General features: G+C 44.7%; 2 protein-coding genes across 2 annotated transcripts in view; one reads left to right on the top strand and one right to left on the bottom strand.

The window, feature by feature from the left end:
• UTP20 (UTP20 small subunit processome component) overlaps window positions 1–19,865 on the top strand; it is a gene marked incomplete at both ends in the record, with an annotated part of 66,060 nt that extends 46,195 nt beyond the window's left edge. Inside the window, 20 exons of the mRNA XM_080363563.1 lie at window positions 357–513; window positions 1,292–1,390; window positions 1,977–2,144; window positions 3,545–3,711; window positions 4,625–4,766; window positions 5,055–5,171; window positions 5,984–6,154; window positions 6,938–7,066; window positions 7,624–7,734; window positions 8,533–8,612; window positions 9,351–9,420; window positions 10,476–10,658; window positions 11,596–11,727; window positions 13,187–13,319; window positions 14,463–14,662; window positions 14,999–15,070; window positions 15,840–16,112; window positions 16,775–16,901; window positions 18,767–18,912; window positions 19,710–19,865. Coding sequence (XP_080219689.1) covers window positions 357–513; window positions 1,292–1,390; window positions 1,977–2,144; window positions 3,545–3,711; window positions 4,625–4,766; window positions 5,055–5,171; window positions 5,984–6,154; window positions 6,938–7,066; window positions 7,624–7,734; window positions 8,533–8,612; window positions 9,351–9,420; window positions 10,476–10,658; window positions 11,596–11,727; window positions 13,187–13,319; window positions 14,463–14,662; window positions 14,999–15,070; window positions 15,840–16,112; window positions 16,775–16,901; window positions 18,767–18,912; window positions 19,710–19,865 — 2,833 coding nt within the window. The remainder of the gene's footprint in view (window positions 1–356; window positions 514–1,291; window positions 1,391–1,976; window positions 2,145–3,544; window positions 3,712–4,624; window positions 4,767–5,054; window positions 5,172–5,983; window positions 6,155–6,937; window positions 7,067–7,623; window positions 7,735–8,532; window positions 8,613–9,350; window positions 9,421–10,475; window positions 10,659–11,595; window positions 11,728–13,186; window positions 13,320–14,462; window positions 14,663–14,998; window positions 15,071–15,839; window positions 16,113–16,774; window positions 16,902–18,766; window positions 18,913–19,709) is intronic.
• A 712-nt stretch (window positions 19,866–20,577) lies between these two features.
• On the bottom strand, window positions 20,578–27,033 carry ARL1 (ARF like GTPase 1). The gene is made up of 6 exons (XM_080363951.1): window positions 26,888–27,033; window positions 24,522–24,659; window positions 23,102–23,183; window positions 22,010–22,121; window positions 21,124–21,302; window positions 20,578–20,958 (listed from the first exon to the last, which is right to left on the bottom strand). Exons 1-6 carry the CDS (start codon window positions 26,889–26,891, stop codon window positions 20,928–20,930), a joined length of 546 nt encoding a protein of 181 aa, XP_080220077.1. The 5' UTR covers window positions 26,892–27,033; the 3' UTR covers window positions 20,578–20,927.
• Window positions 27,034–27,337: the final 304 nt, after the last annotated feature.

Raw genomic sequence — 27,337 nt, 5'->3', positions numbered from 1 at the left:
CAAGAGGGGCATCTTAAAAGTCCTTAAATACTTTTTTTTGGAAACTCATTTTCCTAGTGACATTCCCTTCTGTCAGCATTTGACTTCTGTACACTAAGTTTGAAAGGAACTTGGTAAATCCTGAAATAAGAGCAGAGATGTGGAGCGAGGTGCAGGGTCAGCCATGTCAGAGCTGGCGAAAGAATAATGTACAGAAAGAAAGGACAGTCGGTAAAAAAATCTTGAAGGACAGTAGGTGTGTGTATGACATAAAGCCTTTCTGCAAGGTTGGCTTTGAGTACAGCTCTGGATGTGAAAAGCAGTGTTATTAGTTCTGCTGTGTTTGGGCGTGAACTAAACTGTCTGTTTATTTCCAGCATTCTGCTGAAAGTCTGCACATTTCTGAGGAATAAATTTCAGGAAATTAGGGACATTGCCCGTAACACTCTCACTAAAATCATGGAAGTGTTGGGAGTGCAGTACCTTCTGTACATCTTAAAAGAAATGAAGTCCACTCTTGTCCATGGGTACCAGGTAATGCTAAAATTATTCTTCTGCTGCTCTCTGTAGGGTTTTTTTAATGTATTAGGAGGAGAATCCAAAGGAAGTTGCTACTGAAATTGTTTTGCACTGGTAGAATAGCTTGGTATAACTAAATACCACTGCTAGTGCCTACATCAGTCTTTGTTCTGCAAAGTGTTCAATGAGGGTCTGTACCCAAAGAACTTGAAGAGTCTAATCAGGGAAGAAGAGAGGATCTCCATTTTCCCACTGAAGAGTTGGGGCATGGAGCTGAAGGATGAATTTCTGGTTCTAATAAGATTGGTAGAAATCTTTCCAGTAAGGTCATTAGGATCAAGCATCATCTGAAATGAGTTGGCACAGAGGCTGCACAGACAGTGTATGTGGTGAAGCTCGTTGAAGTCTTGCTGCCTAGATCCAGAGCCATCTTTCCTCTTTCCACAGTGGCTGAGGTTAAGAAAAGTTTTCTATGTGAATTACCACAGTGGAATAGCATGAGCTTCTAGCTGCTGTGACAGTGAAAGTGCCAACTCATACAGCCTAAAAATACCGATAAGAGCACTGGGAAAAGAGGAGATTCCAGCCCTCCTGGCAGTATGTAGAGGGACAGGGGTCCTCTTCCTGCTGCCAGTACATGGATTCTCATTCTCCCAGTGATTTTTTTCCTATAATGAGAGCTCATGTGCAGTGTGTGAGTTGTGGTATCTCTACTGTGGGAATCTCCCCATGCAGTATTGTTGAAGAGGTCTATGAGGGGTTGGGAAACATGATCTGTTCTCTTTTTCTCTAGCTCCATGTGCTGACTTTCACCGTGAACCTGTTACTGAAGGGCCTTACTACCAGGCTCAGTGCTGGTGATTTGGACCCCTGCTTAGATATCCTGATTGAGGTAAAAGCTATTCAAGATTGAAGAAAAGAGCATCATTAAGTGTCTGGGGCAAGTTCTGGGAAGGTTTTGTATAGATTGTCTTGGACTTGGTGGTATACAGGGCTACTTGTGTGTGTATTGCAAAGAAGGGAGACTGGTTTCTACTGAGGCATCAGCAGAGCCTTTGTAGAGTGGCAGAGTATCTCTGGGGCTATATCCTAAGCCCTGCATCCTGAGAGGGAATGGGTTAAGGATTGAGATACCTTACTATATTTCCATGTACTCTAAATGGCTGAGCAAGTCAACAAACATCTAGTCAGTGCAGTCCATGGAGCCCAGGAGCTCACCTGGCCACGGGGTATATTTGTATGCCATGGTCTGCCTGCAGTCCCATTCCCACAACAGTATCACAACAGAGGGGTGTGAGAACAGCGTCGTCATCTGATGTGCTTAGACTGAGGTGTTTTATGTTGACAAAGGAAAGGTAGACATGATTTGTGGGAAAACTGGAGAATCTTTTTTTTTTCTGTGACGGAACAGTGTTCTTCTGCTGCTGGAGGAACCTTTTCTGCTCCTCTCATTCACTTCTCTTGCCTCATTTCCAAAGATTTTCAACCAAGAGTTGTTTGGGAATATAGCTGAAGAGAAGGAAGTAAAGGGAATTGTCTCCAAGGTCATGGAAGCACGCAAGAGCAAGAGTTACGATTCCTATGAAATTCTTGGGAAGTTCATAGGAAAGGGCCAGGTGACAAAACTCATTCTGCCACTGAAAGAGGTAAGAAAAGTCAGCCACAGTCTTTCTCAGTTCTAAGCACTCTCAGTTCTGTATGGTCTAAAATAAACTCTAGTGCCTCCAGGTGGCTACTGTGAAATTACCTGTATAATACTACTTCAGCTTCCCATTTTTCTTTTGGAAAGTAGTATGCATCCAGTTCATAAAATGAGATTTTACTGTTGATGTCCAGGGCAGGTAAAGGCGTTCTGGGCCGCTTTCAACCCCTGCTAGAGAGGAAACATCCCACTGTGAGTTCTCCACGCCCTCTCCCTCTGCCATTTCTTGTTTTCTCTGGAGCTCCAAAGTCCTACAAGGCCACTCTGTGGTTTGATCTCTTGTCATGGTTTAACCCGAGCTAGGAATACAGCCTCAACAGCCCCTCACTCACACCTTCCCCCTTCCCTAATAGGGGAGAGAATGAAAAGGGAAAAACTTGGATTGAGATAAACACAGTTTAATAAAATAACAAAATACTAACACACTACCAGTGAATATATATATATGCATATATATATGTAAGATAGAAATAGAATATAAAATAAAAGATACTCAATGCAATTCCCCCACTAAGCAGCTAGTCCCAGGAAGCAATACCCCAGTCCTGAACAGCTGATCTGAAAGAGATTAAAAAAAGGCAGAAAAGCCCAGAGACCTCTGCAAAATAGCAAAAGGCCGGATTAAATGTCCCAACCAAAACTCCCCCAGCTGCACCCCAGAGAGAGAGAGAGACAGTGACCCGGAAGGTCCTAACTTTTCTTAAGTCTGAAGCATGATGCTAGTGGGAAGGAATACTCTCATGGATCAGTCTGGATGTCAGTCAAACTCTGCCCCATCCATGCCCCGATTCCTCAATGTCTCACACCTGTGGGCAGAGCACTCAGTGTCCTTAGCTCTCAGACTAGAGCAGTTAAAAACATTTACTCTGTGCTAGGGTGTTATCTCTTGTTTTCAAACTAAGTCCAAATAATGAGCATGCTAGCTATGAAAAAGAAAGGTTTCTAATTGCATGAAGAAAATTAACCCGTTTTCAGTCAAACCAGCACACTTGTGCATGGAGGAAATGTCACCAAAATGTATTCTAGGTCTGTCCATGTGCAATAGTTGCTTTTTCAGAGATGCAGTTTTTTTAGTAGGATGCAAGCTGATGCAGAAATGGAGCCCTGGTTTGCTCATGGGCTCCGGAGTGTCCTGGTGGCGATAGGTGAACTGGCTGGAGAGAAAGGGAGGGACACTGGGGCAGAGCTGAAGCGAAGTGATGCTGTTCATGTAGGGAGCTGGGGACTTGCAGCACCATTTGATGAAGGAGGAATTGCTCTGGCTTTTCCCATGATTTCTGAATACAGATAGCAGATTGTTGCCCTCATGTTGCCCTCCTGTCTCTCATGGTTGTGCTTTTGCAGGTTCTGGAGAGCACCACAAGCCTGAAGATAGTCCGGAAGGTGCATGAGGCGCTGCGTCACATCATGGCAGGACTGATCTTCAATTCTGACATGAATGCAGAATCTCTCCTCCTCCTCAGTCATGGTCTCATCAGTGAAAACTTGCCTCTGCTCACTGAGAGGGCCAAGTGAGTTCCAGGGTGTTATCCAGACAGTCTGTAATCGGTTGGGAGGTTTGTTTCCAGAAATGGTAGCTCTCAAAACCAACCAATCAAATGTATGAGAGGTTCCTTTGCTTTTATTTGTCTTTTGCTTTCAATGTAAGTGAATTATTTGGGCAATCAGAGGGCAAAAAGAAAGTTTGGAAATGGGAGTGAGCACTTACAGAATTCATGTGAATCTACTCTTGCAAGTGCTCAGGGCCTTCAGCAAGTGTGCAGTTTAGTGTTTGGGTGAATGGACAAGGGGCAGTGTTCAGAAGCAAGCTACTAACTGCCATATAAAACATGTTTGGGTCCTGGATGCTTTCATGAGGTCAGGAACAGGAGAGACTGTGGGCTGTCACTTTATCATTTTGGTGCAGAAGCCAGGGAGAAACATCAGATTTCCTCTCCATCTAGTGGTGTCACTGCTCAGAGTTGGGCCTGGATGTCTTACATCTCCTGTGTTAGGTAGGCTGACTTGTTCTAGGATCTGACAGCTGTCTGCAGACTTCTTGGAGTAGTTTTATAAGCCGTCAGAAATTCAAGTAAGTATCTGTAAATGAGGTGCAGTGGGCAGTGGCAGGAGGTAATTTGCTTGAAGGAGCTACCAAGGTTGATCTGTCCATTGAGAAGAAAAAAAAAAAAAAAGGGGATGTTATACAGATCAGTGTGCATTTGTTATCTTTGTAATAGTGATATTGTTCTCAAGTCTGAGAGTGCCATCTGTCATGCTGTTCTCAAGTTGTTTTTATTTCATTGCGCTCTCGCTGTGACTTGCTTTTCCTTGCTGTGTGGGGAGCAGCTAAGCTCAGTCCAGGTCTCTTCACTCCCAACAGCAAGCTTGTTGTGGAGAGGGTTGAAATCTGAGTATTCTCCTTTGCCATACCCTGCTTTTCAGAAAAACAGTTGCACCTCCTCCAGATCCTCGGCTGCAACCAGAGAGCTGCCTGCTGCTCCAGCCCACTCCCACGAGAGGAGGCCAGAAGGCACGTGTCAGCAGCAGGACTAACACGTACATCTTGGTTGATTCAGGACTTCGGGTAAGGATCTCCTCACATACCAAGCTTCGCAATCAAAATTTTTATTAAGAGTGTGGTATTTTGGATATATTGTGCTTACAACAGAGTCCCTAGCCTTAATTTTGTTTTGCAAATGGTAACTCCAAGGGCGCCTCTTAAGAGAACTGTATAAAGTGCTCAGCCTGTTGCAGATATTTGAATAGGGTGTGGCATAAATTTTACTATAGCCGGAACCAATGTGGGACCTTCCTTGACTTATTTGAGTCCTTGCCTGACTTTGAGATGAATGTCCTGTGTTTTCTACACCAGCTGCTGCACATGAGCCTGAAGAGGTCCAAAGTAAATTCTTCTGAGGAACATGCTTTAGAAATGTTGGATCCTTTTGTTCAGCTGCTTATAGACTGCCTGAAATCTATGGATGTCAAGGTACAGCTCTGAGCTGAAGTCTGTCTGTTCTGTCTGTTCTACTAAAAAGGAACAAATATCATCTGACAGGTGATCTGCAAAAGAGAAAGTCATCCAGTGCTCCAATCTGATTTCATAGGTGTGCAATTAGGTTGTTTGAGGACATGATGTCCCAAGCGGGAAGAAGGATTGTGGCTGTTGGAGGGCTTCATGCTCTGCCCCATGTGCTGCAGGTTCAAGTATGGACAAGTTCTCTTGGAGCATGTTGATACAGGGACATTTTAGCCTATCTATGAGGAGGTTCATGAGGTCCTATGGCTGCTGGGAGCAGTGTCATCACAACTGTGGTTTCTTTTGATGCAACTCTAATGTCTTTATTACCAGCAGCCTCCTTTTTGGGCAGCATTGCATTTGAGTGAGCCTAGGAGGGAAGCTGTTAAACCTCGAGTTTCCCAGGAATGGAAGGCATGCCTCATACGCTATCAGATATCTGGAGCAGGGCTTTCGGGTGACCTGGGTTTTTGGCAGAGCTACTTCTGTGCCTTGAAGGCATCTCGGCTTCAGAAAGAGTTCCTGTCATCTCACTGAATTGGCACTGTGTTTATGTTTTTACCTAGTAAAATCAAAGTTAGAGAGTTGGGAAGTGGCAGATAGTGCTTTTAGAGCTGAGAAACCCTTTGCATTGTCATTATGTGAATGGTTTGAAAGAGGTTGATTTTGTTAGCTAATTGGCTTTTACCACAGTTGCAGATGGCCATGTCTGTAACAGAGTGAGGAAAGAGTTCTCTCAGTGTCGTTGTACCCACATGCTGTCCTTTGGCTCTTTCTTACAGGTGATAACTGGTGCTCTGCAGTCCTTGGTGTGGATTTTAAAGTTCCCTTTGCCTTCTGTCAGTACAAATCTAGAGCCACTGATTAAGCAGCTTTTCCTCTTGCTGAAAGAATTTGCCAAGACAGGAATAGCCAAAGGCCAGAATTTCCACCTGGTTGTGAGCTGTTTCAAAGTAAGTCAGACTCAGCTCTGCTCTTTCCTGCTTTAGGATTAACTTTGCAGAATGAGACCCTTCACATCTCTCCTGCAATCTCCTGGAGAGGCAGTCTTGGAGATCACAAGGTAGCGAGGGAAATGTGGCCTTGTTGATTCTTTCCAAGATGCAAACTTAAAGAAAGTTACCCTCAATTAATGCACAGCTTGGATCTGAAGAAGTGTTTTTATAGAAGCAGATTTGCTTTCTTTCCTCCTTATGATAGTATCATGTTACCACCCTGTGTTTTGAGAGGTGTCAGTTTTGTACTTGAATAGCTTGCTTTTATAATAACATATTTCATTGGAGTAAACCCTGGCAGCTGAAGTGAGACAAGGGAAGGGGGCAATTAATAATAGTAATAGCTAACTACGCTTACAGTGTGCAGTGTCTTTCTGTAGCTGTCTTTAAACACATTGCTGGATTAATTAAGCTTCATGATCATAAGGGAAAGTTACCGTAACTCATGTGGAATGCCAGTACCAGAAGCACTCTTACCTCTTCCTGGCTGCATTTCTGCATCATGAGTCATGTCTGGGAGCATCCCCACTTATTTTAAGGACCAGTCTGAATTCGGGTATTTGTTTGTGTTCAAAATTGCCAACTGAAAGCAGAATGTGGTGAGAGCAGTGTTAGCTGCATGTTTCAGAGTCGCAGTTTGTCTTTTTAGACCTAAGTGGTATAAACAGAGTCAGGCTTTTGTGTGGGCTTGTATTTTACAGAACTCCGTGTGTACTGACAATGTGCAATTTTATTTTGTAGTGTGTGACAATACTTGTCAAGAATGCAAAGAGCCAGATAACAAGCAAACAGCTCCAAGTGTTGCTTGGCTTTGCTGAAGAGGACATCTATGATTCATCGCGCCAAGCCACTGCCTTTGGCCTTCTCAAGGTATTCCTGTGACACAGGCATATGGATTCTGTGGGCCACTGAAATGGCAGTGATTCTGCCTCCTGGTGCAAGGCCGTACAATCTCACGTCAGGAACAGGCCACAGGATGCTGTTAAGGCTCAGTGTTATAGGTGGGGGAAAAGCAGCAAAGCTCTCCTATTTGACTTGTAGTCACTCTTTAAAATTGTTCAGGAGGTTGTTTTATACACATGCATATGAGGATGTATTTGAATCTGAGGAGGTTTTTGCTGAAGAATCAACATCCCTAATCATTAGACCAGGTATTCTGTCATTCAAAAGAAATAGAAATGGATTCGTAAGCCACTCCTTTTTTTTTTTTTTTGAGTTTGTGGGTTTTGTTGTTTGTTTGTCTGTTTTATTGTTGTTTTGTTTTGTTGTTTTGGGGGTTTTTTGAGTTGCTCTGGCTACGTTTGAACATGTGAAAAAGTCATTGTTAATGTACCACCTGAGACCAGTGTAGTCCCAGGTTATAGTGCTGCATCTCACATGGTGAAAGCAAAATGACATAACTCCAGCTGTGCTTTCTGCATTTTTAGGCTATTTTATCCAGGAAGCTGATTGTCCCTGAAATTGATGATGTGCTGCAGAAGGTTGCCCAGCTCGCCATCACAGGTCAGAGTGAGCCGGTGCGAGTGCAGTGCAGGCAGGTGAGTGGAATGAAAAGTCTCTCATCTTACTTCACCTAAAGCTGTCTGACAACCTAGAGGGCTCGGTGTGGCCATCTCAGCTTTCATGGACTTGTGCCTTAGCCCTGCTGAACCCCTAACTTCATTTCCCCTTCTTAATAATCCTTGTTCCCCCCGTTATCTGGCTGGGATTAGTTCTTGTGCCTGGTGCACAGCAATCGCAGACTGCCTGCCATGCCGTACTTCCAGAGAGCTGCTCAGTAGCAGTGAGCTACTGAGCTCACTGCTGAGTAGTAGTGAGTAGTAGTTTACTGAGTAGTAAAATCCTTTGGAGGATTTTAGGCCCATGTAACTTAAGAGCTGTGCTCTTTTCTGAATCCCAGCAGAAGTTTCCACAAATCCAGGATTCCTTCCCACTACTTCCTCATTCTTTCCAAGCTAAAAGCAACCAAATGGCTGAATTGTTTGCTTTGTTTCAAGCACTGGGATACAGATGCAGCAGGAGCTGTGCTTAACAAAATAGTGCATGTCCACAGTTACAGGATGAATTTTGCAGGATGCAGGATCTCTCTTATCAAGAACTTGCACAAATCACAGTAATACTCTGAAGGCCGATCTGGCAGTTGTCCGCCACCTGCAGGTCTTGTTCCAGGCACAGAGCTTGGGAACAGTTGTTGACCCCTCGTGTAATAGTATTGGGATGAGAGGGCTGGTTCTTATAAACTTGCTCCGTCACTAAATTTTCTTCATAACCTTTTTACAAGCTTTCCTGAGTGTTTCATGTAACTCCTCTCTGCGTTGTTTTTTTTTTCTTTCCAGATTTACCTAAAATATATTCTGGACTACCCCCTTGGTGACAAGCTGAAACCCAATTTGGATTTCATACTCGCACAACTGGAGTAAGTTTATATTCCTGACATCAGTCAGAACAGAACCTTGTTGCTTAAATATGACCTTAGTGGCCACCTTATGTGTCAACGGGCTGTTTATGAGTAGCAGAGGGTGTGGCTGAAGTCTTGATTTTTCCTACCTCTAAAACACTTCCTTTTTTCAGAGACAAGCTGTTTGATAAAGCAATTCTTTTTTCTCTTCCCTGTTTTACAACTGGTTTTGTTCGTCTTTATCTCTTTGTAAGCAAAGGTTCTGTTGTGTACTTAGTGGTTAACCAGCTACACTGGTTGTGAACCAGGCTAACTGGAAAATACGAAAGAATACAGGAAGGTGCATTTATATGACTGCTGTCCCATGGCAATGGTCTCACCTGCAGCTGCAGGCACAGTTGAGATCAACTGCAGCATTTCAGCAGGAGCAGCATGCCTGAAACTTCCTTCTGAGCATGTCCCCTCCCTTGCTCAAGGTGACACTAGTTTACCACATTCCCCAGCACTGTAGCACAGTGTGGCTGTACTGAATCAAGTTGACTGGGGCTGTTTTTTGCCTGTCTCCCTGTGCCTGTTCTCTGAGAGGTGGAGGTGATGGGTCAGCTGCTTCTCTTCTCCCAAGTACCAGACCAGGGCTGGTAGCTGTTGTAGGAAGATCCTTGTCAGTGTGTGTTTCTGGCATTGACTGTTCTTGTAAACTGTTAGCAACTTTCTAGTGTATTAACCCAGCCTTAACCATTAATCATTTCCTCACAGGTACGAGTATGAAACTGGAAGGGAATCTGCGCTGGAGATGATTGCGTACCTCCTTGACATGTTCCCACAGGTAACAAGCACCCCTTGGTGTTCCGAGTTTCAAGCAGTTACTGCAGATTGCAGAAGCAGCATTTTCAGAACAGCAAGTGAAGTCTGGAGTTTTCTCATTGTGGGGGTTTTTCAACATTCATGAGAAATATTGTTGGCTGAACTGGTGTGTGATGTACCATATCTGTTTTGTTGGCCTGACTGGAGAAGGGTGGATCAAAATGAAAGCGGAAAAAATAACTGTGCATCTGTGCAGGATAACATACACAAAATGCTAAGGTGCCTTGAAGCTCTGCAGCTGGAGCTTGACTGAGCATTCAGGAGACTAAGAGAAGTGCAGCCAGGCAAGACTTTGGGAGGAAGGAAGAGAAATTCTGCACAGTAAGCTGTGGTTCACCACTGCCTGATTAGATTTAGTATCTCAGCTTGGTTCCTGGCAAGTCTGTAAATCAGCAAAGAGCTGCTGTCTATGAGAGACGGACCTTTGGGCTGACTGCTGCAGTGCTGCGGAATTTAAGGCTGTTTCAGTGGGAACTGGGCATGAAAATGCCCTCTAAGGTTTGATGCTCCCGAACTCTTGTCTTTAGTGAACAATGACAGAACCCAAGGGAATGGCAGGAAGATGTGCCGGGGAGGTTTAGTTTGGACATTAGGAAAAGGTTCTTCACCCAGAGGGTGGTGCAGCACTGGAACAGGCTCCCCAGGGAGGTGTCACGGCCCCAAGCCTGACAGTGTTCAAGAAGAGATTGGACAAGCCCTCAGACACACAGTGTGAACTGTGGGGTTGTCCTGTGCAGGGACAGGAGTTGGACTCGGTGATCTTTGTGGGTCCCTTCCAACTCATGACATTCTATGGTTCTATAACTCAAAGGCAGAGCAGGGCTGGGGCTGCTGAACACTCTCCGTGTGCTCCAACAACAACTGGGTCACCCCCTCCTTTCAGTTCACCTGCCTTGATGTGGACCTCTCTCAGGGCTGATGTTCCTCTGTGTGGTGCAACAAATCCCCCTCTTTTCCCCTTTAAATGCCAGAAGCTCCTTGGGGATGTACAGTTGACTAATGGTTGTTTCTTTCTAGGATCTCCTCCACAAATACTGCGGGCTGTTTTTTCTCTCCCTTTGTATGATGATGATAAATGATGACTCTGCCAAATGCAAGAAGATGGCGGCTTTGACTTGTAAATCTCTCCTCAGTAAGATAAGCAGTGAAAAGCAAGATCTGATGTTTTCTCTGGTCACAGAGTGGTTTCACAGCAAGAAGGTATTCTGTGGTCTTTTCATTAACCAGGTCTGGACTTTTTTGGGGGCTAAGTAAGGCTAAGGCAACTGAGAGATTACTAATACCAAGTCAAGTTGATTGGTTGATTCAATTATGCCTGAATTAGTAGTTTTAGGAAAAGAGTATGAGCAAGATTCAGCTTAGAATAAAAGATCTTTAAAGCTGTACTCAGCACCATAGCTGTTGCTAGTAAGAAGAGGAATAAATGATACAGCTTCATATAGCTGCACAAATGTATGGAACTGCTGCTGATGTAGGTCAATCTACAGACTTCCCAGCTGCGTGGTGCTGCTTTCTAACAGTTCCTCTTCTGGGTCAGGTATTTCACCAAGTGTAGTCTTTGCTCAGGTTAAAGGTTTGAGCAAATTCCTTTAAAGCTCTTCTGGTCCCAGTAATTGGCTTGTTGTGCTGTCTTTAGCTCATACTTGTTTCATTCTGTCACCAGCAGCTGCAAGGTGGCAAACTTAGTCTTATAGGTCTCCTATTTTGATCTGGGTGCCTGGGTGTTTAGTTGTTCTACAGCTGCACTCGACTTCTGTCTCTCTACACTAGAGGAGCAGATGTTCTTCATCACTTCATCCTTTTCATCTCTAGTGTGTTGAGTTCCTGTTTATAGCTATGAGATGTCTGTTGCGCTGTGAAGAATCAAAGAGTGCAGAGTAGCTCCCGGAGCATCGCAGCTGTTAACTGGGCTGGAAAAGACCTTTTGGAATTCAGTTTTAGGGTGTGTTTCTGGGGATAACTTGTGCTGCCAGATGCTTTTGTCCCTAGCTGGTAGCAACTCCTTTTCTGAAAACCAGCCTGTCTTAAGATGCTGTGGCTATAGGCAGAAGTGAGGGTTGCTGCAAGCTCCTGCAGATGGGAGCTGCAGATTTGATTATCGAGAAGTAACAAGGGGTGTTATTCTTTCTGTTGGCAGAGTTCACATAGGAGGTTGGCTGCCCAGGCATGTGGTTTGTTTGTTGAAGTGGAGGGAGTAATGTTTGAACGGCGGCTTGAAGCTGTCCTCACCTTGATTGAAAAAGAAATCAACCCAGTGAAATTTGAACACGTAAGTAATTTTTCCCATGTGTGAGGCTTGGGGAAAGAGAATTAAGAGAATTAACAAAACTGAAGAAGGGAGGAAGTGTAGGAGTTATTTAACAGCTGGACCTACTGTCTGGGACCAAGGAAATGCATGAAATACACGTTTGTTCTGAAGGGAACCTCACTGATCCAGAACCATATTTTTTGTCTGTAAGCCCAAATTTGAGGCCATGAGGGGGCGGAGGAACCTGGCCTGAACCTGCAGCCATACTATGTAACCAGCAGATATATTGCTCCTTGCCCCAGCCTCCATCAAGATCTCTGTGGGTGGAAGGGGTTCTTGATACAGCCCTTGAGTCTCAGGCATTTGGTTTTTACCTGTATGACTTGGTGAGTCGACAGCATGTGGCAGGATGTATGTTAAGGTAGTTTTTCCTGCTTCTGGTCTTTCCTGCAGTGGCAGGAGAGGAGGGACTTCTGTTTTTTGTTCAAAGTGGAGCTATAAAAACCACCATCAGAAAGAATGACAGGGTGCACAGGTAGCACTGGGATGGGCTAGAATCTCTTTAGTTGGAAAACAGCCTGATGATCACACCGACAACGTCTGTTTAACTGGGAAACATGTCTGCCAGCTGCAGAGATTTGTGCAAGCGTAGAAGCTCCGGAGCACGTTGCTCGTGATTGTCTGCTTTCTTCAGTGTTATATGCAGCTTTCACTTTCAAAGGTGTTCCCTTCCTCTACTTCAGAACGCAGTTTTGTTTTATGGAAAATCTTTTCAGTGCACATGATTGTGCACAGGCTGCCTCAGGTTCTGTTTGCCATGTGGTAATCCCAAAGGGATCCCAGTCACTGCACCTGGGGAGTGACAATGTATGTTTCTAATGTGCAAGGGCAACATGCTGAACAAGAGAGAACAACCTCAGAGTATGTAAATTGTCAAGAGATTAAAATAAAATACCTGCAGTGAGGAGAAATTCAGTGTAATCACCCCCTGTGCTGTGACATGTAGGTAAAGCACTGACTAGTTGTACCAAACCACCTGGTGATTACAAGCAGGGTGAAGACCTGAAGGCGATTTAGTAAGACAGTGCACACAGTGTTATAACAACTTGGGGCTTCCCAGGTGACACAGGCAAATCTGCACTCATCTTGGCTCTAAGAATGAAAACCAAATCTGCACAAATCCATGTCTAGACATAAATTATATATATTGTGTGTAATTTCTTGCATCTAGAAACCTAATAGTTTGTTATAGTAACATCTGTATAAAAAACAAGAAGAATGATTCTAATAGCAATCTCCTGCGGAGGTTGAGTCTCCAGAGGAAATGCATTAGTGGGGTTGCTTCTTGTCTCTCTGGTTTGGGAACTGGGTACTAGTCAATCTTCTGTTTCTTTGCAGGGTTGATCTCAAATTTATCTAGTAGTGTAAACAAGCTCTGTTTTCAGGTTCTCATGAGCATCTTTCTTGCTGCTTTTATTAGATAACTGAAGAAGAGGAAGAGAAGGCTGCAGACAGGCTGCTATTCAGCTTTCTTGTGCTGGTAAAAAAGCTAATCACAGAGTGCAACTTCATTCAGTTGACCAAGAACAGTTCTGTTGTGAGCAATATCTGGGGTAGGTATCAAGAATTATTACGACTGTGTTGCAAGGAAGATTCTTTGTGTGCTACGTGCTTTTTCACACCCTACTATATACAACTGAACTTCGTTGTACAAGGTTTGCATGCTGCAAAATGCTAATACATGGCAGGTACTGGGCAGTGAAAGAGAAGATGTTAATGGAAAGAGTTATGTGGTCGATGAAAACAAGACACCCTCTGTCTCAATTGCTGGGAAGTATTTTCTATTATCCCAAGAGCAAATAGTTGCAAACTATTGCGTGTTCTACCATAATTACATCCTCTTGGATGAAATTGTTTGGTTCTCTTGGGAAGATGAGATTTTCTTGATGAGATCATACACACCAGCCAGCAAGTGATGACACATGGTAATAGCTCTGTAAATACTCTGCAACTGCCAGAATGTTCAGGCCCGGGGATTATTTGATTCAAGCAGTTTCCCATACAATGTTGGGCTGGCTTATTGGCATTTTCTTGCCTTGTTTTTAATTACCTCATTTGCTGCTGTCAGAAGGCCTGGTTCTGGCTGGTTACTGTCTCCAAAGAGTTCTACCTGCCAGGTGCCTTCAGTGAGACAGGAGATAACCCTTGTAAAGCCTAGGTTGCTTGGTCATGTGCAGTTTGGACAGAGGTGGGGCAAGAGGTTATTCAACCCAGGGTTTGAATCTGACCATCTGCAGCAGGACCAGCTCACCTGGGTCTCACAGCAGCCAGTTCCCAGATACCACGGGCAGATGAGCTGTGGCACTGAGTCTCTGAGGGGACCACAGTTACTGCAGAAACATGGCATGTCAGCCAGGATCAGAGCAAGTGACTTTTTTTTACTGTGCCTACTTTTCTTGCCTAGTCACCATCACTTTCCAGCAATGACTTTGGATGTTTGGAAGTGCTGTGGGTGCATTCAAGGATTCCTTGTCACAATGGGGATATTTGGCTACGTGTAGCTTTATGCAGCTCTCTGCTTTGGCTGGATAAGAGTTGCTAGGAAGTCTTTGGTTATGTTCTGAGCGGATGAGCACGGTTTCTTTCCTTCACGTTTTTATTGTAGCATGTGCTGTGATAATTCTTCGAGGTACCTGGTTCTTTTTCTGCTCTCACTGGACCAGCTCCTGTACTGAAAGAGGTTTTCTTTCCCCCAGGTCATGTCCAGTCTCACCTGTGGTATCCTCACAGCTGGGTATGGCTGACAGCTGCTGAGATCTTTGGCCTGTTGTTTGCATCTAACAAGCCAGAAGATCTTGTCGACAAGTGGAGGAAAAGAAAGGCCGGGAAGAGGAAAAAGTCATCAGCAGAGCTCTCTGCATCCACAGTCTTCTTGACTGCTGAACTGGACAAAAAGGTAATGATGTCTGTGCTACTCCTTCCCTGGCTGGGACATAAAAGTAGTATTATAGTTTGGCATGCACATTTCTCTTTTAGTTGCTTGTCTGCTGCCTAATCCTGATCATTTAAGCGTTTGAGGCAGTGTCTCTGCTACTGGGAGGGGGTTTCTCTGGGGTCTTATTCTCAGCAGCACAAAGATTTCCCTCTAGTTTGCAAGATGCAGGGAGAAGTTTTGCTGAGCCAATACTTTGGCCTTCCCGGGAAGCTTGGGTGTCTGCAAAACACTGCTTTGAGTTTCTGTTATTGACTTATTTTCATGGAGTATTTTCCTTCTCTTGTTTCCTCTCACCAGATGAAGGAACTTGCGTTTGCTTTCTGCCATCAGCTGCAGTCCAAGTTCCTGGACGTGTCTCTGGGAGAGCAGGTAAGAGCAGGAGCAGGTCTGGGGCTACGGGAGGGCCCAGAGCAGGCGCTGGCCCATAGCAGGATGTTACGTCCCTGTCAGGACAGTGACGCTGCTGGTGGCTCAGGGCAAACACACAGTGCAGCGCCAGCTGCCCTGTGCTGAGAGCATCTCAGCAGGGTGCTCAGAGGGGCCCAGAAGAGCCCCTCCTGTGGTGTCAGCCTGCTGGAAGGGCTGAGGGGTGGCAGGGACAGAAATGGGAGGCACTGTGCAAGCCAGGACTGGGGTCCCATCTGTCAGGGAGGGTCTGGCTGTGCAGCCCGGACTGGAGCAGATGGGGCAACCCCGTCCTGGAGCAGGGATTCAGATCTCTGGTGCTGGTTAACTGCAGCTGCATTGGAGCCTTGCGTGTTTGCTGAGGACCTTTAGTCCAGCTTTGTGCTGTTGCTTGAAGGTCTGACTCCACAGTGAACCTGGTCAGAAATTCCCTTGTAGAGAGCCAGGGGGTGCCAGAGATGGAGAAGACAAAAGGAGCAGCCCTGCCTCAGGAACTGCTGGGCCCGAAAGGCACAGCAACTCATGGGGAAAGATGCTCCCAAACTGCAGGAAGATATTGAGGTGGGCCTTTGTGTTAGGAGCAACATGCTTTGTCTCATGGATCACATGGCATTGGGTAAAGCCACTACAGACTCCTAGGTTAGCATGTTCCTCTTTCAGATCTAGTCTTGGCTCTTACATGCCCTGGTGCTGACAACCCTCAGTGACTGACTACCCTATTTTCACACTTCAGGTTATAAAGAATTTGCTTTTTGTGGCCAAAGTTGTTTACTTGTTAGCCCCTGCCTCAGAAGAAAGTAAAGAGGCTGAAGGAAAACTCAGCTGTGAAGGGGAAGAGCAGGAGACCTCAGAAGTTGAGGAAGAGAAAGACATTTCTGTTCAAGGAGAGGGAGGAAGAGAAGACACAGAAGAGAAAGGCCAGCCAGCCACATTGCTGTGGTTAATGAAGAAGCTCTCTCTCATGGCAAAGCGAGAAGCAGCGTATTCCCCTAAGGTCCCTCTGAAGGTAAGAAGAGGGTTAGACCAGCTGCTTTTGATCTGGTGGGCACTTGCACAGTAGACTGTTGCTCTGGCCCTTTGCTTCCAGGGGACTGGCTGCAGAGAGTGCTGAAATGAGGGTTAGTTGGTGCCAAAGAGGATTCTCAGGAAACGCTTGTGCCAGTCTGCTTCTCCTCGCTGATGCTTCCAGCCCTCGTGTGTGGTTGTGGAAGGGTGGGAAGGACAAAGGCACCATGGTGAAGGGGACAGCCCTGCCTTTGAATGCCCAGGTTGGGGGAATAGTAGCGTGGAGTTATTTGCTAGGAGAAGGGGAGGATGTGGGAAACCATCAGGAAAAGCACTGTGCTTCTCTGTGACGCAGAGTTAGAGAGGTTGAGCTTCAGCTGCCTCAGTACAGGACAGTGAGAACAAGGCTGTTGTTCAAAGCGGTAACAGCTGCCAACTCAGTGAAGTCACAGCTCACGGGTTTACAGATCCCTTGGGGTTGTGTCTCATCTAACGGCTGTACTTGGCTGCAGTAAGAGCTTGTAACAGCAGTGAGTTTCTGACTTGGGTGCCTGAAACAACACCTTGTACAGAGAACAGCGGTGCACAGCCCTCTTGTAGCCGTTCAGTTAGGCAGTTTCCTTCCAGCCTTACTTACTTCATGTCCCACACGCTCATTTTCAGAGAAGCTGCATCTTTAAGTTCCTGGGAGCAATCTCAGTGGATCTGGGGAAAGACAGGATCAAGCCCTACCTCCCGACAATTCTCACCCCTCTGTACAGGGAGCTGAACAGCACCTACGCAGAGCAAGGTAAGTGATTCCTCTAACGAAGACTAAGGGGGAGTGTCAGAGCTCTGCCTCGGCACAAACACCGCCTGTCATTCCTCTTGTCTGTTGAGAGGCAGATGCCATAATTGGTGAATCTCACCTACTTGCAGTTTAACTAAAATGCCAGGGAAGGGGGAGTATGTTTGACAGCTGGCATACAAATCTACCTGTTGAAAAGGAAAAAGACAGAACTAAAGTTAGGCAGGCTCCTACGTGCAAGTGGGTAAAGCTCAAGTGTGTGATGTAGTGGAAATAGTGTAGTAATCAAGAGTGGACTCGTGGCAAGACTCAGGGAGCCCTTGCTGAGGACAGGAACAGAGTGTGGGTGTTAAGGAAGCTGGAATAGGGCTGTTTGTAAGTGTTGCTAAGCCTTAGGGGCCTGAAGATCCCTGCCCTATGGTTAAAAGTGTGTTCCAGTTTTAATGTAAAACGGTGCATTTTATAGCAGCTCGTGTTACTGTAGAGCAAGGGGCTGTACGAGTTGGAACTGCCACTTTGGTGGTTGCTTGATGTTTTCCCCAAGCTGCTCCTTTTGAAATAGAGAAAATGACCATTAGTGCGTGGCATGTGTGCAGTGACTGAAAGAGAAGAACCTGTGCAAGTGGGTGTGCACCCACTGAACAGTGCACAGAACTTCTCCCATCCTCCTGAGCGAGTCCAGGTCACTCTGTCCTGCTAGATCCTAAATGAGCAATGCCACTTGTTTCTCCCTGGAGATGTTTGTTTAAAAGATCTTCAGAAGTCATGTCTGGTGGGGGAAAGCCAAACCAACTTCTTGGTTAACGTGAGAGACTTCTGGCTTAAGAGCAAGACACTGGTGTTTAGATAGTTCATTAAAATGTTTAAAGTCAAGCAAAATCCAATGTCAGGAAAAGACAGCAAAACAAACAAAAAAAAAGTGCTCTATTTCTCTAAATCTCTGGTTTGAATATGCCATGAAAATTTAGTTTGCAGTCTCCACATATCAGAAAGGACAGAAAACAACTGGAGGAGGCAGTAACAGTGTTGTAGGTAAGGAACAGCTGCCTTGGCTACCAGTTCAGGTTTTTTTCGTTAAGCAAGTAAGAGATTTGGAAAAGATACAGTAGAGATTGACAGTATTGTGAGTGGATAAGATCAACTTTTTGCTTTCTCTGCCAGCACAAGAACCAGGGGCTTTCTAATGATTTTTCAGAATAACTGCAGAGATGGTTTTTCACCTGATAGGGGGTATAGACCCAGGGAACTTGTCATTGAAGGGTGTTGTGCAGGCAAGCAGCTTCCACAACCTTTTCTGGAGGCTGTTGAAGGACTTGGAAGAGGGATCTGTTGGAAAAACGAGGGAAGCATTTGTCCTGCGCTCAGTTTTCCCTCAGCATCTCCTTTTTAAGACTTTTTTTCCCACCAGTATCTTTTGGCTTTTTTTCAGTGATTGTAGTTGTAACTAACATTGTAACTAACTAGTGATGCTAACCATTAAGCCAGGCCTTATTGTACCTACTGGACAGAGATGCCGACTGACAAGGCTGAAATCATCTCTTATTTCCAACAAAGCCTATTCCAAAAGAGCCTTGGTGGCTCTATACAGTGAGCCACTTTTAATAACTGTTATCCTTTGGAAAAAAAAAAATTGCTTCTCAGAGGCTTTTTTTTTTGTTTACCTGTGTGAAGCACCACTTGTGGTTCTCTGGGAAAGCTGGTAAAGATCCAACAGATTTCATAAGCACTGTTGCTCTGGTCTCTACAGTATATTAAGCAAGATGAATCAATACAGTTGTCTTTACTAAAGAAAGATAAATCCCTACTGGGCTCTCAGCTTTCATTCCATATGCTGAAAAGACTAAGCAAGTTAATTTTTGTTTTATTAGATCCAACACTGAAGAACCTTTCCCAAGAAATCATAGAACTGCTCAAGAAGTTAGTTGGACTGGAGGCTTTTTCGCTTGCCTTCTCTGCCGTGCAGAAACAGGCCAACCAGAAAAGAGTGATGAGGAAAAAGCAGAGGGCTCTGCAGGTAAGATTCTCCTTTCTCTTCTGGGAAAAAGAAATAGGGTTTCTCTAAAGGCCCGATTGCTGAGCAGGAAGGTGAGTTTGGGGAAGAACATCATCCTGAATTGGGAGTGTTCCATTATCATTTCTGAACCTCTAAGATCAGGCTCTTGGGAGGTTTTGGCTCAGCGATGCTTTCCTGTTTCTGGAGTGGTAAAGCTGGGCATAGCAGCCAGAAAGAATCCAGCTTTCATGAGCCTAAGCAAACCCATGTGTTGTCTTACCAGCCACCAGTTTCTTAGGAAGCACATGATGCTGGAGCAAGTTCAGAGAGGGCAACAAAGCTGGTGAGGGGCCTGGAGCACAAGTCTGATGAGGAGCAGCTGAGGGAACTGGGGCTGTTTATCCTGGAGAAAAGAAGGCTGAGGGGAGACCTTATTGCTGGCTGCAGCACCTGAAAGGAGGTTGTAGCATGGAGGGTGTTGGTCTTTTCTCTAAAGAAGCACATGAAACAGCCTCAAGTATCACTAGGGGAGGTTTAGATTGGCTATTAGGAAAAATCTCTTCACTCAGAGAGCTGTGAAGCACTGGAACAGGCTGCCCAGGGAAGTGGTTGAGTCACCATCTCTGGAGGTGTTTAGAAGACGTGTAGACATGGCTCTTAGGGACGTGGTTGAGTGGTGGAGTTGGCAGTGTTAACGGTTGGCCTTGATAACCTTAAAGATCTTTTCCAACCCAAACAATTCTATGGTTGTGTGATTCTCTGGTGTTTACAGGGACAGCTGTTGGTTGTAACTAAACAAATGTATTGTTTTTCACTAGACTGTGGCAAACCCTGACATTGCTGCAAGGAGGAAGCTGAAGAGGCATAAGAATAAAGCAGAAACCAGGAAGAGAAAAATAGAATTCTTGCGCCCTGCATACAAGGCCAAGAGACCTCGAAGTCATGCACTGAAAGATTTAGCAATGGTGGAATGAAAAGGCTTTTCCTTCCTGGAGGACTAATTTATAAAAAGTAATTTCAAGCAAAAGAACTAATTACTGTTTTTAAAAAAACACATATATTTTAATTGTATTTATTAGTATTTTTAATGTCCTTTCTTCATCTAGGATCTTAAATAAAAGCTTTTCATTTTTTTTCCAAGCCTGTATATTTACCAGAGCATGTACAGTTAAATGGACAATGCCTGATCTTTTTTTTTTAGTAAATTTTACTTCATTTTTAATGATGGGTTATATGGTGACTGCATTCATGCCTGTGAACCGTGGCTCTTGGAGAGAAAACAATCAGCCTCCTAACTTTCATTTGTCTTTCAGCTTCTACAGCTACACTGGGCAACATAACTGTCCTTTCTGGCTGAGCTGAGTGTAGGAATAACACCCCAGCAAGGTGGAAGTTAATTCAAATTACAGCCCTGGCCCACCGGGGTGGGAGGTGGCTATTAAAGACATTTATTTTCCTTTCAGAAAACCAAAGCTACATTACCAGCTAGAGGTAGGACACTTGTCTCTGTTGTACCTCATTTTAACAGCATATCAATACTGAGGATTCTTAAGTATAACAACATCAATCTAAGGAAACCTTTCTAAGTGTTCAGCTTTGTGGCTGTTAGAACCAGCAGGAGTTGTTGGACTTGTTTCTGTGAGCAAGCAGCCTCCAGCAAGCAACACCTAGGAATACAGCTGACAGTTCCAGATTTTATTAGTGTTTTAATTGCACAAATATAGTGGCCATTCAGAACCATCAAGGGTGCATGGAAGGGGCACAGGGAGGAACAAAACAAAAAAAGCCCACTTTCCTGGCCAGTAAGACTTTCATACAAATTAACATAAGTACATCTTTTAAACAGAAAGAAAGAAATGGAATATTATAATGTACACAGACGTTCACGTGGTTCAGTTTCACAATTCAAGGGAGGCGTCCACATTGCAGGAGTCAAATCTGTCCTATTTACAAGTATTTGTGGCTTGAAAACACTTGCCTGCAGAAAGAGGGATGTTGGATATCGCTGAAACTTCTTTGCAGTGGCCACCTTTGTATCACTGCCTGCTCTTCAGGGCCTCCACCAACCTAGGAAAAGGAGTTAAGTCAGTTTAGTGAAAAGTCATTTCAATTATACTGAGAGACTTGAGAAGAAAGAGGAACTTTTGTCTTTTATCAGACAAGACTTTTCACAGATCCAACCTTCAAAAAAAAAAAAACAAGATAAAGACAGTATTCTAATTAGAGTGTTACCATTCCATTGCTTCATCAAGTCCTGTGCCTTTAGTTGCAGATGTTTTGAATATCTGCCATTTTCGGTCCTTCAAAGCCGGTAAGCCAAGTGCGTTTGCCATTTCTGTGGGAGTCATGGCCTGTTCCATGTCCTGCTTATTTGCAAACACCACCAAAATGGCTTTCTTCAACTCTTCTTCCTAAAAAAAAAAAAAAGCGGGGGGGAATCATGCAGGTTGTTGCAGAGAATTTCACTGATAAGCTGAGAAAACCAATAGAATGAAAAGGAACTTCAGCAGCTCTCATATTGATTTTCAGTTTGCTGACGTTCATTCTTTAGAAAATTCCTCAGTGAGCAAATGGTGTTTAATTTCAATTCCAGCATGATATCACACAGGAGCAATTCCAAAACATGGCCAGTTACGCCTCTTATGCCAGGAAACAAGCTGATATATGAAACAATGCATAGCAAAAAGCTTGCAGAAATTTTGATGACCAAAAGTTTTGCTCAACTCATCTTCTTACTCATATTACCCTGTCCTACAGATGTTCTTCAGCTTCAAAACATGGTAGGATACTAATTACTGTCAATCCTTCAGGGCCTGATTTTGCCACCACTGAAGTACTGAGCAGCCACCTTTGCTGACAGATGATACATTTTCAAATGACCTAAAGGCTGCGTGTAATTCACCTCCTGCCCAGACAACGCTGCACAACACTGAAATATTGGCAGCGTATTTAGTGCTTTTCGGTCAGGAGCGTTGCAGAGTCCTCTTCTGAGAGCTGAAGTTCCACAAGTGGAGCTCCATCTGATTCACTGAATCAAATTTCACGTTAACTCAAAATAAAAAGTTTTAATTTCTCAATTTCCATTCTACTGATACCATTATCATCCTTGTTTTCTTACCTCTAACATAGCAACGAGCTCTGATTTTGAGGTGCCAATCCTGTCTCGATCGCAGCTGTCCACTACATAAATGACTGCATCTGTATTTGAATAGTAACACCGCCAATAGGGCCTGCGGAAAGAAGAGAAGTTTCAGTCATATAATTTGCAATTCTAGCTGTCTTTTTTAACTAGATAATGAAACCCAGATTACCCAGAGGAAGCAAAAACTGTCTCTGGGGTTAAAAGCCCCAGGAAGCAAGTAGAAGACAGATACCTTCAAGAGGCTACAAAAAGGAACAGACAGTACAAATACAGTACAAATAGCAGAAAAGAAAACAATCAGCTTGAAAACAAGGAAAGGACAGAAGTGCTGGGGACAGATGTACTTGGCAATCAGCCTGCACAACATCAGGGGTCCATAACTGAGGGAGAAAGGAGCAAAGCAAGTTTAAACACACAAGCTTCTGCCATAGGTAATCATTGTGGTCACCAAAGGAGGACAAACCCACAAATCGTAAATGACTAATTCATACAGGCAAGTAATTACCAAGGATCAAAACAAACCACATTTTTCACAGTTATCTTACTGAAACTAAAATGGGAAGGATTCTGCATCTTACTAACTGCACCATAGTTAATAACTAACTACACTGCACCTTACTACCTACCCTTTCAAAAAGGAATCACAAAAAGATCATTGAGGGGTATTGAAGAGATCACTACAAAACTTGTAAAGCTTGCTAAAAGAACAATTATTATACCTAAATTCAACTTCCTAGCTTTACATCCTTAAGAATACTTAAATATTTTGGAGGTTTACGTCACTTACTTCCCTTTCTCAGAATGCTACACAATCACCTACTACACAAGTAAACCCGTTTTTCAAAGCAAAACTGTATACCGGTAGAAAATAACATTCACTTTTTCCAATCTGTAGTCCAAACCAGGTTTTACTAACTGAATTCTGTCACATGAAAGTGCTCCCCTGATGATGGGCTGGTTTTAAAACTTAAGCAGTTTTCAGAAGTGCCAGCTATGAGACTGCCAAGAACTTATTAGCACTTTTTAGAGAAATGTAATTATATATTTTGATTTCAAGAGATCTATTACCTTATGCTTGTCTGTCCTCCCAAGTCCCAAACTTGAAACTTCAGATTCTTGTATGTCACTGTCTCAACATTGAAGCCAATGGCTGAAACAAAGTTGAACAATTTGACTGTTGGTGAGTTTTCTTTATTTTTCTGAAGAACATTATATAGCTTAGTTTAACATTTTCAGGTCTGAAAATTCTCAGTGGCTACATAATGAAGCTCATGCCCTTTGTGAAGTTGCCCCAGCAAACATTTACAGCTCAAAATAATGTGGCGATTTTGTTCTTTGAACAATAAAAACACACTGTAAACACATTGCAAAGATCTATAACAAATGCCAAGGTTGTTAAAAACAGAAGCACGTCTAAAATCACCAAGAGAAACAGAACAAGGGCTAAAAGAATGGCCTGTTTTGATAACCTAGTACACAAGTGACAGCCGACGTGTCCTTTGTGTCCACACCTGGTCTGCGCTCTCACAGAGCAAAGCAGAACCAAATTCTGAGCAGAAGACTTGACACTGTGGCACCTGGAAGATGGCCATAGGGTTACAGCGAAACACAACCCTGGGAAGTGAGGGATGGATGAAGGCTGCCTAAAAATGATGGGGGATTGCTTATTTCAATAAGCAAAACGCCAGGGCAAAAGGCTTGTGGCACAGGGAACTGCTGCCTTCTAAAAGGTAAAAAAGACCTGACCAAATCAGGTTATCGTGGCCATTCAGGAGGAACCCAAGAGACATAACAGCCAAGTGTCCCATGTCCTTTGTGTCACACAGAGCAATCCAAGCCAGACCACTGCTGCACACCCTTTTGGGCGTTTGTAATAGGCAGGTACAGCTGCACTAACGCTAATACAGTTGGTGAAATCAGTCACATTTTTTTAAGTAAGTATCATCTACTCCCATGAGACCTCCCACGGAGTTTTGTTACACTTTCAACATAAAGTTAAACCATCTGATTTCTTCTTCTCCGTGTTAAAACAGAAGTGTTTATATAACAAACTGAAGACCCTTCTCAAAAAAAAATTTAAAAGGTACAATTCACTGACACCATCCTATTTACTTTGTTTTTTGTACAATAATAATGATCTCTAGAATTCACATTATAGCTATTTTTGGAAACTAAATACTTACACAGTCAACAGTTACCATTTACTGAACGTTTATCTATCAAGAAAAGCCTTCCAAATCATGGTTACAAGCTTAAGGTCAAATACTTTTTGCATTCAGCAGAGCAGCATAAAATATTCCTTTATGCAGTACTTGTATAGCTCACTGTAATACTGTTCTCCAAGGAAGTTCTTAAACAGAACAGTGCAAAGTTCCTACGACATAAGGTTCTTTTGTCTAAGAAGGAAGCATGTGGCAAGTTCAGCTAAAGTTTATGTGTCAGAGTTGCCGGCAAATCAACTATTTCCACTAAGGGACTGATCACTTACTTGGAATGGTGGTAACAACTTCTCCAACCTGCAACCTGTAGAGAATGGTTGTTTTTCCTGCTCCGTCCAGCCCCAGGATAAGAATCCTCATCTCTCGAGTTCCAAACAAACTGGAAAAGATGGTGGAGAAAAAGCCCCCTGCAAAAAACAGAACAGAAAGGCGTTTCAGTGACAGCTGGCAATATGGAGAACACGGAAAGGCAGACAGATCAACCTCATCTCTTACTGAGCAACAAGATGTTTCTTCTCTCCAGTGAAAACAGACAAGTTCAGGTTGTCACCCAGACATCTGTGTGCTGAACCACATTGTATTTTCATGGTTTTATGCTCATATTTCATGGTAGCTCAATCCAACCAAATCACATTGCTGCAGCATCAAGCTTCCTCATTGTGGTTAGGATTTTTTTTTTTCCCTTTTCTCTCATTTGCCAAAATCTAAGCCAACTTATTTTTGTTTGTGATTGGACTATCTTTTCGATCCAAGAGACTATACAAGGGCACACTGAAGCCTGAAATAACTCTTTCTGATGTTTATAGTCTCCCTCCCACAGGACCACCCACTTATTTTTTACTCAAAATGAAGTATAAATCAGTAGGTGTGTGTTAAATCACAGTCCATTACAGACTATGAAGCTGCACTTTGGTAAGTACGTTAATGCTACAGAGAAGTCTAGGAGCCCATTTTAAATGCCTTTTTGAAAAACAAACAAAAAAAGTGCCTTGCCACAACATCTCATTTATTCTTTAAATGTGTGCAAGAGTAGTTGTGGCCAGACTAATAACTGATTTGTGCCTATTAGGCGTTTAAGTGTAGAAAGAATACCGATGTTCTAAGCCAGTAACAATCACATTTTTCCAATTATTTTTTATAACAAATACATCTAATGATAATTTTGTAAATCTAACTAATCCTTGTAAAAACCAAACAAGCTAGAATCACATTTTATAAATATACCAGTAAAGAGGCAAAAGCAGAGAAGATCTGCAACCAAAATCTTACTGAAAGGGGTTCCGATAAAATTTACTCCCTGTGTTTGCCTTTCTCAGCATCTGTGATGCCTCTCCAGGGAAAGGAGGAAGCAATGAGCTCCGAAGGAATTCAAACTGATAACAGGTTTTACACATCTTCTAAGCCCATCCCATCACAGAAGCCACACACACCACAGACCCAAAAACAAAGAGAAGGTATAAGGGACCATCTGTTCCCAGTTTGCATAGTGCCGTTTACTGTGACACAGGCAAATAACCTTGACAGAACTCAGCTGCAAAAGGTATTTAAATATAAGCACTTCAAGAAGAAGGCTGCTATGTGATCCCTGGAGCTCTAAGAGACAGTAACTCTTTCCTGTCAGTCAGTTACTAACAGACACTTCTCATTCCCTCTCTCTATATCCTGCTATGTTTTTCCCACACCAAAGCTCTGCTCAAATATCATCTGTAATAGGACAGGTTTGTGTTGATCACTTAACTCCCAGATACTTCTTAGTATTCTCTGTGCTTTATTTACTATTCTCCATCACAGAATCACAGAATGTCAGAGATTGGAGGGGACATTGAAAGATCACCCAGTCCAATTCCCCTGCTGGAGCAGGAACACCCAGATGAGGTTACACAGGAATGTGTCCAGGTGGGTTTTGAATGTCTCCAGAGAAGGAGACTCCACAACCCCCCTGGGCAGCCTGTTCCAGTGCTCTGGCACCCTCACTGAGAAGAAGTTTCTTCTCAAATTTAAATGCAACCTCCTGTGTTACAGTTTATACTCACTGCCCCTTTTATTATCATTGGTTGTCACCGAGAAGAGCCTGGCTCCATCCTTGTGACACTCACCCTTTATATAAACATTAATTATAAACATAGATATTATTTATAAACATAACCTTTTTTTCCAATTAATTCCTTTCTAGCACCCAGTTACGCCCCTGCCTAACCCAGCCCGGTCTCAGGAGCCGTCGCGGCCTCTGACCACACGCCGGCTCCCGCTGCGCTGCTCATACGATTGGCTATGGCACGGGGCTAACGAGCCGCTGCAAACGCCGCTCCTGCCCCAGGACCGCCCAGCGCCGGGAACCCGCCCGCCCAGAGCGACCGAGCTCGGAGCTCCGGTTGAGGGCGGGCGGGCAGCGGGCGGGCCCGGCGCTCACCTTCCCCCGCCGCCCGGCTGAGCTGGCGCTCAGGCTGCGGCCGCTCCCCTCATCCCGCCTCGCGCAGCACCGACCCGCCTGGCTGCCCCGTCGGCGCCGCTGCCGCCCGCCCCATGTTTCCCTCCCCCGTCTCAACGGGCCCCGCGCCAGCCCCGTTGCCCCCTCACGCCGCCGCGCTGCCCGTGCCCGGCGCTGAGGCCGCCGGGGCCGCCGCCCGCTCCTCACCCATGTCGAGCCGCTACGCCGCGCCGCGGCCACACCGCCCGGCCCCGGTCCGCTTCGCTGGCCCCGCCGAGGCGCCGCCGCCCGCAGGCTCCACGTCGAACGCCGCGGCGAGTAAACGAGGCGCTTCCTCCCCCGCCCCCTCCGCGGCCTCGCCGTTTCGACACGGAGCAGAGACAGCGCGCTCCCGCCCGCCCGCCCGCCCTCGGCGGGGAAGGCAAGGGCCGAGCGCGGAGCTCCCCTTGCCCGCCCTGTGCGGACACACCCGGCGGGAACCAGGAAGGGAGGAAGGAGTTAAAAAAAATAGAAAAACAGGATGGGGCACAAAAGTGGCGAATCTGCGGCGCCGGAAGCGCGGGGCTGCGGGGAGGTGCGGTGCTCGGCTCGGCGCGTGCCTCGGGCAGGGGTGGTGCTTCCTGCCTCGCGACCCCGCCCCGGCGCTTGCGCTTTTTT

This window comes from Nesoenas mayeri, assembly GCF_963082525.1.
Source record: "Nesoenas mayeri genome assembly, chromosome: 1".
In the NCBI taxonomy this organism is placed as follows: Eukaryota; Metazoa; Chordata; class Aves; order Columbiformes; family Columbidae; genus Nesoenas; species Nesoenas mayeri.
This window is presented reverse-complemented; position numbering and strand designations above follow the sequence as displayed.

Coding starts and splice junctions, on each gene's coding strand:
- ARL1 (XM_080363951.1), bottom strand. Junction 22,122..23,101: donor GGAGGACAGACAAGCATAAG/GTAATAGATCTC, acceptor TTCTTTCCGCAG/GCCCTATTGGCGGTGTTACT. Junction 21,303..22,009: donor AGCTCGTTGCTATGTTAGAG/GTAAGAAAACAA, acceptor TTTTTTTTTTAG/GAAGAAGAGTTGAAGAAAGC.